The sequence below is a fragment of the Colossoma macropomum genome, unplaced genomic scaffold, assembly GCF_904425465.1.
Source record: "Colossoma macropomum unplaced genomic scaffold, Colossoma_macropomum, whole genome shotgun sequence".
NCBI classification, from domain to species: Eukaryota; Metazoa; Chordata; class Actinopteri; order Characiformes; family Serrasalmidae; genus Colossoma; species Colossoma macropomum.
Genome location: NW_023494804.1, coordinates 2,622,891 through 2,639,083, shown reverse-complemented (window position 1 = coordinate 2,639,083; position 16,193 = coordinate 2,622,891). Strand labels below are relative to the sequence as shown.

At 41.2% G+C, this 16,193-nt stretch overlaps 1 protein-coding gene across 1 annotated transcript in view; it reads left to right on the top strand.

The window, feature by feature from the left end:
- The window catches only part of foxo1b (forkhead box O1 b), a 57,308-nt gene extending 47,013 nt beyond the window's left edge, over window positions 1-10,295 (top strand). The window contains exons 2-3 of the mRNA XM_036594571.1: window positions 3,434-3,625; window positions 5,082-10,295. Coding sequence (XP_036450464.1) covers window positions 3,434-3,625; window positions 5,082-6,263 — 1,374 coding nt within the window. The 3' untranslated portion in view covers window positions 6,264-10,295. The remainder of the gene's footprint in view (window positions 1-3,433; window positions 3,626-5,081) is intronic.
- The last annotated feature ends 5,898 nt before the right edge of the window (window positions 10,296-16,193 follow it).

Genomic DNA, 16,193 nt, shown 5'->3' with positions numbered 1-16,193 from the left:
CAAGAACTTTGTGTCTTTTGAAACGTTCGTAGTTTGAGAGACATGCTAACAACTTCGTCCTCGCTGAACTTGGTGGTGCGATGCTCTCGTCCATGCGGAATCCTGTGGTTTGGTTCACTGCCGGAGGGCAGTGGTAGTTACATTCACATGCTTGTTCAAGGAAATCCCCTTCTTGCTGTTTTTCAGGCCTTTTTATCTGTTGTCTTGCTTTGTTGTGTTCCTTTGTGACTCCATTATGCTGGTAAGGTGACACTCATGGGTACCGTCTTGCACCGAACACTGATCTAGGAACAGTTTAGTCTCTGCAAGCTGGGATTCCTGGTCAATGTTTGCAGGAAAGCTAAACCGATTCAGAAACTGAGCTTATGGAGTTCAGGCAGATGGGTCAGATGGTTCCTCAGCTGACTGAAGATGTGCATGATGCATTCTGCCCTTGTTGTCATCATTGTTGCTATGGCATATTACCCTCCCCCCCCCCTTGCCCTCATGCTGGTGTAACAGATATAGGGGATTCCTGTGGTTGTAATGTCAGGCTTTGTTGTGTTGTAAACAATTGTGTCTTTCCAACTCCAGCTGGTTTCTCATGAGATGTTTTTGTCTTGTGATCATTATCACAAAGCTAACATTTTCCCTCTCTTGTCCTTGACCTCGAACGGAAAAGTTTGGATGGTACAACTGGTAAAATGGCAATATTAGGAATATTTTGGGAATAAATAGTCTGATAAAGATTCACAGAGAACCACCTGAAAGTTTCTGCTTACACAAGTATTTCAACTATTTTCCCCAGATGTGGTCAATCAGACAGGACATGTTTGGTGCTTTTTCAGTTTAGAACTGGAGCTACGAGGCTAATGTTGCTTACAAACACTGGAAGTCAATAGTCACACAAATCTTTTCTGTAAATGCCTCCCCCAAAATTTCTCTCAACCTCTTCAAACCTCATCCAGGTCTTCATTAAGGTGGCTTAAGACTCCGTATGACTTACTGCGGACGATAAAAATAAACAAAACTTCACTGTGTAGCTTAGCACAGTGGTCAGCCACTTCAGACAACAGGTGCTCTGCTGACCCCCCTTCACATTCCCATCAAACAGGTATATAGATGAAAGATTTTCTGTGGCTTTCATTTTTATAAATAACTTAATTTTCAGAATTTTCTGAAGAAATATGTTTCTAAACAAACACAACAGAAGTTGTGAGCGTAATCTAGCATCCATTTGCTGGCCTGGCTTGAAAACGACATGCAAGTCTTCTGCATACTGCAATGTATCTATATTTCAGCTACACAAGGACGTTTTGTTCATTTTCATAGCTCACCGTCACACTGAGCACCTTAATTAAGACCTGGATGCAGTTTGAGAGAAGTTTCAGGGATGTATTTACAGAAAGGACACCAGACATCGCTTAGCTGATGAAATACATCTGGTGTAAAATTGTTGCCAAACCACTTCTTTAACCATCAGCCGAGACTGAAGTTTGTTGCCTGAAGTTTGCTTCTTTAGTTTTAACACTAGAGCTACGATGCCAATGTAGCTAATAAGTAATGGAAGCTTATATCCCACAAAATAGCATCACACAGTCGCCTCAAACTGGGTGCAGATGTTCCGTATCTCTAATAGACTTGATTATGTGGTTTCTGACTCTGTAAAACACAGTGTTATCTATAAATCTATCTTTCTGGACTAAAGTTGCAGGTTTCAGGCTTTTGCTACTGTTTTTAGCTTCATGCTAATGTACTTTAGTCCATGTTTAGAGAAAACAGTGAGTCATACAGTGTCAGAAACCACATAATCAAGTCTATTTATATGGTAATTTTTTTTATAGATAGTTTTGTGGATGAGAGATGATCCATTTTCGGTAGATTTTTAGAGAACTTGATTGATAATGTTTTTTTATTTATCACATTTGAAAGCACTTGTAAGTGAAAAGCTCCATTCTTTTCTTCCCTGCCTCATTTTCGGTGGTGTGCGAGTGTGTATCTGGGTGTGAGTGGAAAAATTGGGCCAGACAAAATATCATTAGTGCAGGATGTGTGTGTGTACATGGAGCTGTGTGAGTGTGTGTGTGTGAAGGATGTGTGTGTGTATACACGGTGTCTGCTCTGTTTATTTGGATTGTGCCAACTGCGTCCAGCTTGCGTTAAAAATCTGACAAATGACTTTTTTCCCTTCATAACTAACGGACTACATTCCCAACTTTTACTATAGACTGAGTTGAGAGGGAATTCTTCTCTTTGTTCAAATATCTCAAATATAGCAAATTTTAGCGCATGTTTTCCATTTATTTGCTAAGTTTAACATATTGGGAAAAACATAAACTATAAAATGTGCCTTATGTTTTTTGCACAGGCCTCATTTTATCTTTTATTTCTTCCTAATATGTTCAATTCAGCACATATAATTGATTGGATTACGTTAGATTAGATTCAACTTAATTGTCATTGTGCAGAGTACAGATATAGAGCCATTGAAATGCAGTTAGTATCTAACCAGAAGTGCAAAATACAGTATTATTTACGTATAAAGTGCAAGAAAGTGACTGACAACTGACAGTCACAGTATGAACAATCAAGGACAGTACAGTGGTGAAAAATAGAGATGTTTCAAATATAAATATACATATATATTTATATTTATTAAATTAAATGGCTATATTTGTGTTGGTGACCACCAGTTCCTATCAAAACCACTGTAAAGAGATCTGAACCATTTCACACCAAACCACTCTGAGTAATGGTCAAATGACAGGTTTCATTAATTTTCTGAGTAAAACATGTCATTTGACTGGGAGCGCCCAAACTTTTGCACATGACTGCAAGCATGTGTGTGTGGATTTTCGACTTGCAGTCTATTTTAGGCCTGTTAGCCTGCAACAGAGTCCTCTTATGTAAGTAACGTTGTGGAAAACAATCATGGTAAACGGCTAAACCGGGACTTCTTTCTTGAAAGCGCAGTCGGTTGTGGTTTATTGTCATCATTAATTTGGCCACAAAACTAACTGTAATTAATCTTGTAATAAAGGACTGGGTGGGTGTCGGTAGCCACTTAGCCTGATTTTTGTCCAAGGTTGTTTTCACTTGATGTCCAGTTGACATGGCGTGATGTTTATCCCGCAACCTAGAGCTGTCGGTGTGGTTTGAGGATGTTCTAAAGTGTGCACCGTAGCATACAGTTGGCTTTATCTACAGGCAGCACTGAGCATGTTCAACTAGCGCAGCTCAACAGTTCATAAGACCTTCCTTTAGCGCAGAGTAGCAGTGCTCAGTAAGCATGAGCTCATTAACGTTATTAATGCTTAAATATTATCTGATACATTTGTTGTATTGAATTTTATTGATATTACCAAACAGGTCTCAGTGCCTTGAAGGAGTTATACCTTGCCGAGTATTCGTTAGATGCATTACTAAAACCTGCGCTACCTTTCTGTCTCCGCAGAACTCCATCCGCCATAACCTGTCTCTGCATAGCCGGTTTGTGCGCGTTCAGAATGAGGGAACAGGGAAGAGTTCGTGGTGGATGCTGAACCCTGACGGAGGGAAGAGCGGGAAATCCCCCCGCCGCAGAGCCGCCTCCATGGACAACAACAGCAAATTCGCCAAGAGCCGCGGCCGCGCAGCTAAAAAGAAGGTGAGCTGGGCAGATGACCGATATCACAGCATCCTCCACATGACCTCAGAGCATCCTCAACATCACATTCTAACCTCAGAACATCCTCAACATCACATTATAACCTCAGAACATCCTCAACATCACATTCTAACCTCAGAACATCCTCAACATCACATTATAACCTCAGAACATCCTCAACATCACATTATAACCTCAGAGCATCCTCAACATCACATTATAACCTCAGAACATCCTCCTTTTAACATCCCTCACATCTCCTCAGAACATCCCTCACATTACCTCAGAACATTCTCAATATCTCCTCAGAACATTCTCAATATCTCCTCAGAACGTCCTCCACATCATTTCAGAACGTCCTCCACGTCATTTCAGAACGTCCTCCACATCACCTCACCACATCCTCTACTTCTCCTCAGAACATCCACATTACCTCAGAACATCCCCATCACCTAAGAACATTCTTTATATCTCCTCAGAACATCCCCCACCTCACATGATGATGTCAGCACACCCTCCGCTTAATGTCCTCCACATCACCTCATAACATCCTTCACATTACCACAGACCATCCTCCACATCACATTATAACCTCAGAACATCCTCCACATCTCCTCCAAATATCCCTCACATCACCTCAGAACATTCTCAATATCACCTCAGAACATTCTCAATATCTCCTCAGAACGTCCTCCACGTCATTTCAGAACGTCCTCCACGTCATTTCAGAACGTCCTCCACATCATTTCAGAACATCCCCATCACCTCAGAACATCCACATCACCTCACAACATCCTCTACTTCTCCTCAGAACATCCACATCACCTCAGAACATCCCTTACGTCTCTTCTTCTTCAGCTGTGTCTGTCGTCAGTTGGGAGCTATTAAGAGTTGACAGCTAGAAAGCACCATAGATAATCAGCCAATAGTTGCATTAAAATTAACAAAAAAGTTCATTGCAATTATTCATATGGCAATTAATTGTGATCACGATCGTGACAGGCCTATTAGGGAGCCTGTTTGAGATTACTTAACAACTCAACATAATTTCAGGGAGGTGATGATTTAGGCATGTAGGTGGCGCCATGCTAATTAGTGGCATTAGCTTCAGGTTCCATTACTTGTTAGTTACATTAGCCTCTTAGCTCCAGCACAAAACTAAAGAAGCACCAAACATGCCTTGGATGAGCATCTACATTCGGTGTGTAAGGAGAACATTATTTAATTGCAAGGCTAATTTAGAGGAACATGAAGCTGCGTGTCGAAGATAAATATACCCAAAGGATTAGCACATAGCTGTTTTATGCTAAATAAATCTTTGCAGCAGCTGTTTTCTTACATGCTTGATTGAATTCTAACATTAGATGTCCACAGACATTTGATGGTCAGTCATAGTGCGTATAATGCTCTATTCAGGAAACAGCACCTGATCTGTGTTATTGCTCTCTCTGTGCAGATGTCTCTACAGGCTGGTTTAGACACTGGCTCTAACAGTCCAGGCTCGCAGTACTCTAAATGGCTCGGCAGCCCAAACTCCCACAGCAACGATGACTTCGAGGCCTGGACCACCTTCCGGACGCGGGCCAGCTCGGACGCCAGCACGCTCAGCGGTCGGCGGTCACCGTATTTGGCCGAGGAAGACGTTGGCGAGGCTGGAGAAATCCACATGGGCTACCCTGGCACTCCTGGCACCAAACTGGGGGGCACCCTGCCCAGCCTGTCTGAAGTGGCCGGGTCACTGGGTCACCATGGATCGTCCAAAAACGTGATGATGGAAAATCTTTTAGATAACCTCAACCTTCTGTCGCCCAAAAATAACAGCCAGGGTGGACAGGAGAGCCAGAATGCCTCGGGAAATTCTGGTTATTCGCCCTACAGCTCACCCGGACTGGCTGCCCAGCCTCAAAGCCAGCCGGACTTTCGTAAGTGGCCATTGTCCATTCAGACTCTGTCAGACAATAAGCCAAGAGGTTATGGGCCCTTCATGGGTCAGTATAACTGCCCCACAGGTCTTTTAAAGGAGCTTTTGACCACTGATGCTGACCCTAGAGGGGATATACTGCCACCTATGGAAGCTGTGGGGTCACAAAGTGGGGTACTGCCCCCATATAATGCCCAGGGGCAGTTAGGGCAGGGGGGCAAATTGTCCGGCCCTCATGCACATGGCCACCCAAACCCGCACCCAAGGCCAATTCACCCTCAGCTGCCCTCCACAATGAACGGTTGTGGCCTTTTGCCCCTAGGGCATCCTGGTCGCCATGGTACCGTGAAGCCATACCCTCACCTGCCCCATGGACAAGTGCCTCACCTGGGTGGAAGAGGAGGGGGCGGAGCTGTGGATGCAGTCCCGCCGCCGAATTACTGCAATGTCAACGGCAATGGTTACCATAGAACCACCCCGGTCCAGCATCATCACCATCACCACCATCACAGTCACCTGGAACGGTTGCCTAGCGACCTGGACGACATGTCCATCGAGCGGCTGGAGTGCGACGTGGAGACGGTCCTGCACGACACGCTGATGGACGGCGACGCGCTGGACTTCAACTTCGACCCCATGGCCAGTCAGCAGGGGTACGCGCACACGGGGGTCGCGCAGGGGGTCAAGACCACCACACACAGCTGGGTGTCTGGATAAACGCACACATACATGCATAGACTCTGATTGAAAGCCTTCTTTACTCTAAGAGCAAAACGTTGAGCATACACTGTGATGTATGAGGCCTTTTTGAATATCTGAGTATACGGTAGTGCTGGGCGATATTGATCAAATTCAATATCACAATACTTTCCAAACATATCATGATATCTGATGATATTTCAGTTTGCCTTGATACAGTTAACCCTATCTTTGTCTTTGCCCCCTTTAACTCGTTACAAGAACGATTTGGTGGGAAATCAAATGTACATAATTTTCCATTTTCCCCAGATGTAGTTGATCAGTCAAGGCATGTTTGGTGTCTGAAGTTTACTTCCTTAGTTTAGAACTGGAGCTATGAGGCTAACATAGCTAACACTAGAAGTCAATAGTCACCCAAATCTGTTTTGTAAATACATCCCCAAAACTCCTCTCAACCTGCTCAAACTGCATCCAGGTCTTCATTATGCATGCATCTGAAGTGGAGTTGGATTCTGAGAGGGAGTCACAACACACCTGTTGTCTAAAGTGGCTGCGTCCAGCTACACAGTGAAGTTTTGTTCATTTTTATAGCCCACAGTGAGTCACAGTGTCCTGGTTGCGGTTTGTATGGGTGGATAGAGGTTTTGGGTGACTATTGCCTTCTAGTGTTTGTTAGGAGCGTTAGCTCCAGTGCTAAACTAAAAAGCAAATTTTGGACACCAAGCACATCCTTCCTGATCCACTACATCTAGAGTTTGTGAGTATGAGGGAAGACTGATTGAGGAGAACTCTGAGAACTTGGGCGGGAGTTCTGGGCAGCTTCTGCTTGTAGCCAGAAGGCCAGACCCCCTCAAAGCTGTAGTTGGACTGATGTAGGACTGAGGAACAGGGAGGAGACGGGGTGGCGGTGGTTATTGGGAACGCTTCGTCACAGGAACGGAAGGTGAGGATGTGAATGTATGGGGCGTTAGACTGGAAGAAGGAGGGTTTTCAGCCATGCTCCTCCCCCCAAAACTTCAGTTCTTACATAACTTCATTAAGTGGAAAATTGTGCACATTTTCAGAGAAGTTGGTGAGCATCACATCCACATTGGACAAAAATGGATCTGTGAGCTCCAGTGTTTCCTATCACTGTATAAAAGCTCCAAGCTGCCTTTATTGTTGGATGCACTGCCATAGCACACATTGAGAATAACCATGGTTATAAGTGCATGTTATTGTGGGTTATGTTCCTTTTCGTGGGTATGCTTGCAAACACAATAGACAAAACAACTTTGTTAGTAAATGCAGCAACAGCAACGTCATTAAATGCGGAGGGCAGACTGAAGGCAGGAATGAACCCAGTGAACCCGTATGTTAAACAAACCTGATATGGCTTGTTTTGATTGAATGGTTCTGTTCTGTTCTGTTTCCTTCCTCAAAGGGAGCCTTGCTCAGAAATTTTAACCAGACACAGAACACATTTCAAGAAAAGAAACATTTATTTTACTTTTTAAATATTTTGAAGTGTTGTTTTAAAGCAAATGGCACACATTGCGTTTAAATGTTTTGCTATCTGTCAATATGTCTAGAACTAGAAACTTTTGTTTTGTGGCACCAATATATATGTAAATATACATTATATCCCCCAGCACTAGCATACAGTATATGTGAAAAGATAATTGAAATTTGATGGGATTTGTTTGGTTTTTCTTGGTCAGAAAAGCTAAAATCTTGACATTCCTCACAGCCCTGCTCTGTCCATCCCAGTCGTTCCTCCTGCAGAACTCACAGGCTAAAAACAAGGCAGATTCACTCATCATCAGCCACAAACAACTCAAAAGACCATCTTTCATATCTTCTCTTTCATCTCTTTCTCCAAATCTTGGGATTTTTATGGCTGGATTTAGGAATAGTTTGACCAAACGTGCTAACATAGCACTAAAGGTGCCAACAAAATCTGCATTGCCATCCAAGAACCACTTTTGTGGATGGTTCTTTAGAGAATCAGTTTTGTAAAAGGTGATGTGTGAGTGTGTGGGACCTTTGTAAAGTTTGAAAAGCATCTGTGAAGAACCCTTAAATTGGCACAGAACTTTTAGAAGGTTCTTTAAACCTTAACAGGGTTCTTCACACTCACAATGCCTTTTCAAACATAGTTCTTCAGGGAACCTTCTAGGAAGAACCCTTAAATTGGCATAGAACATTTAGAAGGTTCTTTAAACTTCAAACATGGTTCTTTAGGTAACCAAATGGTTTTTAATAGTATCACTCATAACGGTAATGGTTTTAACCGTATCACTCATAGAACCTTTGTGAGGTTTGAAAAACCTCCAAATAATGTGAGAGTTCTGTGAAGAACCCTTAAATTGGTGTAGAAACTTTAGAAGGTTCTTTAAACCTTTACAGGGTTCTTCACACTTACAAACTCCTTTTTAAACATAATACGTCAATAAACCTTCTAGGTAGAACCCTTAAATTGACATAGAACATTAAGAAGGTGGTTTAAACCTTTAAAATGTTCTTCACATTCACAGGCTCCTTTTCAAACATGGTTCTTCAGGGAACCAAGTTGGTATCACTCATAGAACCCCTTGTGGCCCCTTTCTGGGTGAGACGTACCTCACGGGCCTGGCTTGTAACTCACTCACCCATTCATGTTTAGCAGGCTGAAGATTCCACACAAGGGGGCGCTGTTAGCACTAAAAAAGCTTAATAAGAGTGCGGTTCATCTGTTTTTTGAAGAGTGGCCAACAGTGAATCTAAGCTAGTTGCCAGTCTCACCGGAATAATGCTAATTGGCGGTGATTTGATTTTATTTACTGTTAGCAACATTAGCATTTTGGACCGAACTTTTCTTTAAAGCCAACTTCTGCTACCCAAACAAATGTTAACCATTCCAGTTTGGCTTGGTTAAAAACAATCATTTTAAAAATAAAGAAAACAAGCCAGACATTTTTGCTGTATGTGCTGTTTTTATTGACTGGACAGACTGTCTCTAAAAAAATAGGCCAAACCTTTTTTTTAAAATTCATTTTTCTTTTATAACGTCCATGTTTTGCCGTAATGAACTGGAACGCCCTACAACATGCACATTGTTGTACATTAACAGTGGGCCTTGTTCACATTTCATGTCTTTTGTATAGATATGTATATTTTTGTTGTATATAATGTAATTGGTTTTGGTTTATACTGTATGTGTATTTGACTGTTCTGTTTTAAAATTCTGAAATTCTTCTCGCTTTGCTTTTACAATTGCCTGTTGTTTTTTTTTCAATGGGAAATTTTAACCTTTACAGCAGGAATGTCCAGCTGAAATTCTGTCTGGGCTTTTTTTCTGGACAGTTTAACCACCTGAATGTATTAACTGATTATTTCTCGACACTGTATAGTGTGCCTTCAAGCTTTCGGCCATTTTCACTCTATATTTTTTAGAATTTTGCCAGAACCTTTTGTGGAAGTTGTGCATTTTCAGCCTTTTTCTACTCGAGTTCATTCTGTTGTTTGTTTTCTTGCCTCTTAGGGCAGCATTTTTCAATTATAATCTCTATCTGTGACATCTGAAGCATATGTTTGGTTACCACAGGCAATGGAGTCCCTGCACTGAGAAAAGGCCAGAAAATCCACTACCTGAAAATCCAGCCGCCCGTCGACTTTTTTGAGTCAGTGGGTTTTCTGTTCTTTTTGACATGTACACACAATGAAATGATTATATCTTAAGCAGCTGCCCACTGCCCACTATTCTAAATGTTTTGAGTCAGTGAATTTTTTATAATTTCCTACATACATATTGAAATTATTACTGATGAAGAACTGCCTGCTGACTTCTATTAAATTATCTATAATAGAGTCGTTTGCAAAAGCTTGTGAAAGTAAAGCTGGGGTTACACTACACGACTTTTACCCCAATTTTAGCCTTGATTCTCAGTCTGGCTGAGTCTGAGCTGGTCATCTCTAGTCTGCAGATTTTTGGGTCAGTCAGAGTCAGTTGGAGAGAGTCGAGTCAAACATGTTTGATTTCTGAGAGTAATCTAGTGTAAACTGGTCAATGACTCAGTTTGAACAGACTCCTGCAACAGCCAATGAAACTGAGAGCACGAAAGAAGAAAATACAGCAAGTAAACAAGGAAAAATATTAAATATAAAAACATAAAAAAAAAAAACATTTAAAATACCAAACTGATCACATTTTTAAATCCATAATCCTCACTTAAACATGTTTACCTGCAGCTTCTTTACTGTGTCAGCACAAACGGCAGAGAAAACAGCAGCAGAGCAAGACATGTTTGTTTATTCGCGTCTCCTAGTAACAAGAGAACGCGAGAGTTAGCGTGAGTTTGCGAGAGTTCAGTGAGCTCCGTTCCGTTCAGCAACAGCTTCAAAGTTGAGCAGTGTGTGATCTCTAATCGTTTAGTGTGGATCTCCTACATTTCAGACGCCCCAAAAAATGAAGTCGGTTTTTGTGAGACTCCCAGTCTTTTATAATCTGTTAAGACTTTAAAAGTTGTGTAGTGAACCCAGAGCTTAAGTTCACACATTACTTCTTTTTATTGAACAATAAAGAAAAATGTGGCCAGTGCAAAAGTTGTGGCACATTTGATATTTGTTATTTTTTCCAGTATGTTAATAGAAAAATATGAAACTTTTAAACTAAATTTTTTAGAAAAATGCCATATTCATGTTCTCTGTAGAGGATGTGCGAAGGTATTTTCACTCAACACGTTCTGCAGTCTATAAAACGTGCAGGGGAGTGGTTGGGGGTGTTCCAAACTTTTGCACATGACTGTAAGCATGTTTTGAGTCAGTGGTTTTTCTGTTATTTCCTACATGCAGGGAAACACATTGAAGTTTATACTGCTGAAGCAACTGCCCATTGTTAGTAAGTGATAGTGTGTTTTGAGTCATTGGGTTCTTTTTTTTTTGGTATTTTCTAACAACAGGGAAACATGATATTATTGTCTGTGGTAACCGACTGTACGCTGCAGATACAGCAGATGGAGGTTAGGTTGAAAAACACTGACGTTTTCCTTTAAGTCTCGAAAGCAGTTTGTGCTGCAGTTTGTGTTGTAAGTGCTATGAAGGTGTTTTTCTGTGACGTTGTTAATGATGAACTTCTATACGTTCAGGTTTATACACACACTCACTCGCTGTGCCTCTGAAGTTACGCACTTCTTGCTTGGGCTTTTCTACTTCTGTTTTTTGGGAGATTTGCAAACAGAACAATGAAGAAATATGATGAAGGTTTTATAATGTAATCTCTGGACCTATGGGACATTTATAAAGAATCTATTTTGAAAAAAATGTATGTTATGAAACGGCTCTCTTCATTTTAAAACTGGATTTTTTTTCATCTATTTATTCCTGACGGTGATTATTAAACGAATGCTTTGTTTGAGTTATTCCTGTGGTAGTTTAGCACTTCCTGCTGAGTTTATCTGGCATTGATCAGCGTATCGGTGTTTATTCCTCATATGTAAATAGTGCTGATTTGTGTTCATGTGGATCCATTACTGTTCCACGCTGGTGTAATTTCTGTGTTGATTTTTTTTTTTTTACTTGATTCATTTGTACTTTATGGGCATCGTTGTATTTGCTGATTGACATGCCAGTGTAAATGTGTCTGATGTTAACTAATCGGCCTGAGTTGAGGCTCTACTACCTGAATTTTCACAGCGTTCGTTTGTATAAGAAACACGTTATCATGCAAACCACATTTAGAGCTGCTCTGGTATAGAGCTGTTCCCGATGGAGCAAGTGCCTGCAGTACTGTAGATAATTTAACATTAGTGAAGAACGCTGGAGTCTAATTTAACCGAGAAAAACTGCAAATGTTATGTGAAGCCATAAGTGTACATAAATTATCTCTGGAGGAACAGAGAGTCAGTCTGTTTATTTCTGTGTGTGATTAACTACAGGCTCTTTTGTGAAGATCACAGCAACACAACAGCAAACTGATCTATTTCAGTGGTAATCAATAGAATTATGTGAAGTGGTGGTCACACCCACTGACACTCGTTTTCATGGTTATATTACACCTGTTTCCCCTGATTACACTGCACCCATTTCCATCATTACATCACAGCGATTTGCATGCTTATGCTACACCCTTTCCTTTGCTTATACCACTCCCATTTCCATGGTTACACTACACACATTTCCATGGTTACATTACACACGTTTCCATGGTTACACTACACACATTTCCATGGTTACATTACACACGTTTCCATGGTTACACTACACCCATTTCCGTGGTTACATTACACACATTTCCATGGTTACACCACTCCCATTTCCATGGTTACACTACACCCATTCCGATGGTTACACCACACCCATTTCCATGGTTACACCACACCCATTTCCATGGTTACACCACACACATTTCCATGGTTACATTACACACATTTGCATGGTTACACTACAACCTTTTCTGTGGTTATGCTACACACATTTCTATGATTACTCTGCACCTATTTCCATACTCCACTCCCATTTCAATGGTTACGCCACATTTCCATGGTTACGCTACAACCATTTCCATCATTACACCACTCCTATTTCCATGGTTATGCTACACCCTTTTCTATGCTTATGCCACTCCTGTTTCCATGGTTACACAGCACACATTTCCATGGTTACACTACACCGATTTCCATGGTTACACCACACCCATTTCCATGGTTACACCACACCCATTTCCATGGTTACACTACACCCATTTCCATGGTTACATTACACATAGTTCCATGGTTACACAGCACGCATTTCCATGGTTACACCACACACATTTCCATGGTTGCACTACACCCATTTCCATGGTTACGTTACACATATTCCCATGGTTACACCACACCCATTTCCATGGTTACACCACTCCCATTTCAATGGTTACACCACACACATTTCCATGGTAGCATTACACCTGGTTTCATTGTCATGTTACATCTGGTCTAATATTTATGGTACACCTGATTTAATGGTCACACTACACTCATTTCCATGGTTATGCTACACCTGTTTTAATAGTTATGCTACACCTGTTTCCATGGTTACACTACGTGTTGCCCATGATTCTGCTATACTCACTTCCATGGTCTCACTACGTTGTTCTAACCCTCCAAACCGAGGTTCCTCCCACTTCTGAAACCAAAACTAAGCTCTTATGTTCCCCATATGTTGACCCCAGCGGTCTGTCAGAGAGGTCACATGAGGACAAGAAGCAGCAGGTCTCATTTTCATTTTCAGGTTCATTTTCTAGGTCAATAAAACTATGAACTCTTGCTCTCTCGCTCTCTCTCTCTCCCTCTCTCTCTCCCTCTCTCTCTCTCTCTCTCTCCCTCTCGCTCTCTCACTCTTGCTCTCTCTCTCCCTCTCTCTCGCTCTCTCCCTCTTTCTCTCTCTCTCTGTCTCTCTCTCTCGCTCTCTCTCTATTTCATTTTTCTTTCTCTATAAACACTTTCCTTCTTTCGCTCTTTCTGTCCCTGTCTTTCCACCCTCTCCCTTTCCTCTCTTTTCTCTCTCGCCCTCCTGGCTCTCTCTGTTTCCCCCCTCTCTTTTTCCTTTTCCTCCTCTCCTTTTCACGCCAGTTACTTCTTCTCTCTCTCTCTCTCTCTCTCTCTCTCTCTCTCTCTCTCTCTCTCTCTCTCTCATTTCACGCTCCTTTAATCTCAGGTATGCTATGTGTCAGTTAGCTGCTGTATAAACGCTCACATGTTCCCTTTATGTGAATTCCACTGAAACGTGCTTACTCAGTATAAAGTTATGTTTATAGTAGAGATCTTTGATGTGGTCCATACACACAGACTGTGTCTGCTTATTATTTTTGTCATAGGATGATCTGCTACCACTTTTCAGCACGTTTTGCGCTTTTTAATGCTCCTCTTTTAGATACTTTCAACGTTTTACCTTTTTCGTTTTTCTTTTAGTCCTTTAGTCACTGCAAAAATTGTTAAATATGTGGGTAGTCAATTGGCACCATGCACTGCAGTAACGTTTGATGGATCTGTTCTCTGCTGAGTGTTTCCAAATGATAACACTTTCACTTCTGCTCCAGTATATTAGTGAGTAAAATAATCTAATTTGTACTTTTACATCATTAACATTCAGTTCCTAATTCTCTTATTTCACTCTGTTGGCTCAGCTGCTGTTCTGCTTCACTGTTGTTCACTCCTCTCACTCTGGAGCATCGGTGTTTTATTCTAGACCGAAAGGATTAAAAAGAGAAGAACAGACGTACAAATTTCTATACGTCTTTCTATCCACTGACTACTTGTTTTTGTTCCATTAAATGGTGCAGCTGTTGCATTCTGGTTTCTCAGGCACATGGTTACGCTACACCCACTGTTACTGTTACACTACACCCACTCTTACTGTTACACTGCACCCATTTCCACAGTTACGCTAAACTTGTTTCCATGACTGCACTATATCCATTCCTATTGTTACACTACACCTATTTCTATGATTGCGCTACACTCATTTCAGTGGGTATGCTACACCTGCTCTCACCTGCTGAACACCAAATCCCAAATACTGCACTTAATTTTCTAATGAAAGAGGTCTTTTTATACATTCATCGTTTACTCAGTTGGTTATGGTTATGCTACATCCTTTTCTATGGTTGCACTACACGCATTTCCATGGTTACGCTACACACATTTCCATGGTTACACTACACACATTTCCATGGTTACGCTACACACATTTCTGTGGTTACATCACACGCATTTCCATGGTTACACTACATCCATTTCCATGGTTACACTACACCCATTTTGTAGTTACACCGCACCAGTTTCTATGGTTACACTACACCCATTTCTGTGGTTACGCAAAACAAGACACAACAATACCTTTTATGCAATAGTCTTACAAAATTAAAAAGAGTCAAGCAATTAAGCTGAAATTATATACGATATAATCTGAATATGAATTTATGTGTTTGTATAATTTCTACCACTAAACAAAAGTAGTTCCAGCAGCTCAGAGTAAAGACACCGTTGAAGTTGCTTTGCAGTCATTGGTCAGTGGAATGCAACAGGTATGATGGGGAAAAATAATGCTGTTATCAGATATAATAACACAGAAATAACAATTTTCAACCAATCAGATTGCATGGGTGGAGCTAACTGTTTGAATAAATGACAGTTATTCTGTGTTTGTTCTGCTTTCAGCACTCAGGCCTGTTTATAGCACACGTGGAAAAGAAGAGTGGTTTAGTGTCTGGCGTTTACAGTTCATGCATGTCTAAACAAACCAGCACTGACCAGAACTAAAGAAAGATCATGAAATTAGGAAAACAGTGAAAACAATAGACTCTGGGTGTCTTTTATATGAACACTAAACTCTCTTTCTCTGTTTGTTGTCCTTCCCCCACATCATATAAACCCGACCCAGACGAAGACGAGGCTTTGATTGACCTCCTCCTGGTGTTGTTTGGGTTTGGCTGCTTGTGATGACGTCCGACTGAGGGATTCACTTTCTGGCTCAATATAAAAGCCTGTGCTGTAAAACGTTGAGAGTAAATCTACAGCGCTTGTAATTGCTTACAATTTGAGTCAAACAGATGGAGGTTTAATGCGGTTCTACCAAACATGTTTCTTCCAGGTTGTTTATTTCAATGAATGATTCACTGAACGATTCAGTTACTCTTTTAAAACAAGCACCTGAATGAAGTTTTTTTACTAGTTAAAGCTGCACTATGTAAGACTGTTTTGTTAGAATTGAAAGAAGTGTTATTACTGAGTGAGGAGAATGAAAACAGGCTATAATATGATGAACAAGAGCTGCTGTGAGTCGCCCTGTAAAGCCTGAAATAATCATTTAAAAGTCAGAGGCGAGTTTTTCACACCACGTCATACGTCTTAATGTATTAACATCCCACAGAGACTCAAAAAGAAGGTCCGGCTCAATATTTAGGCCTCAAATCCTCAGAACGTCCTCAGAAGACGCTCCTTCACCAAGTGT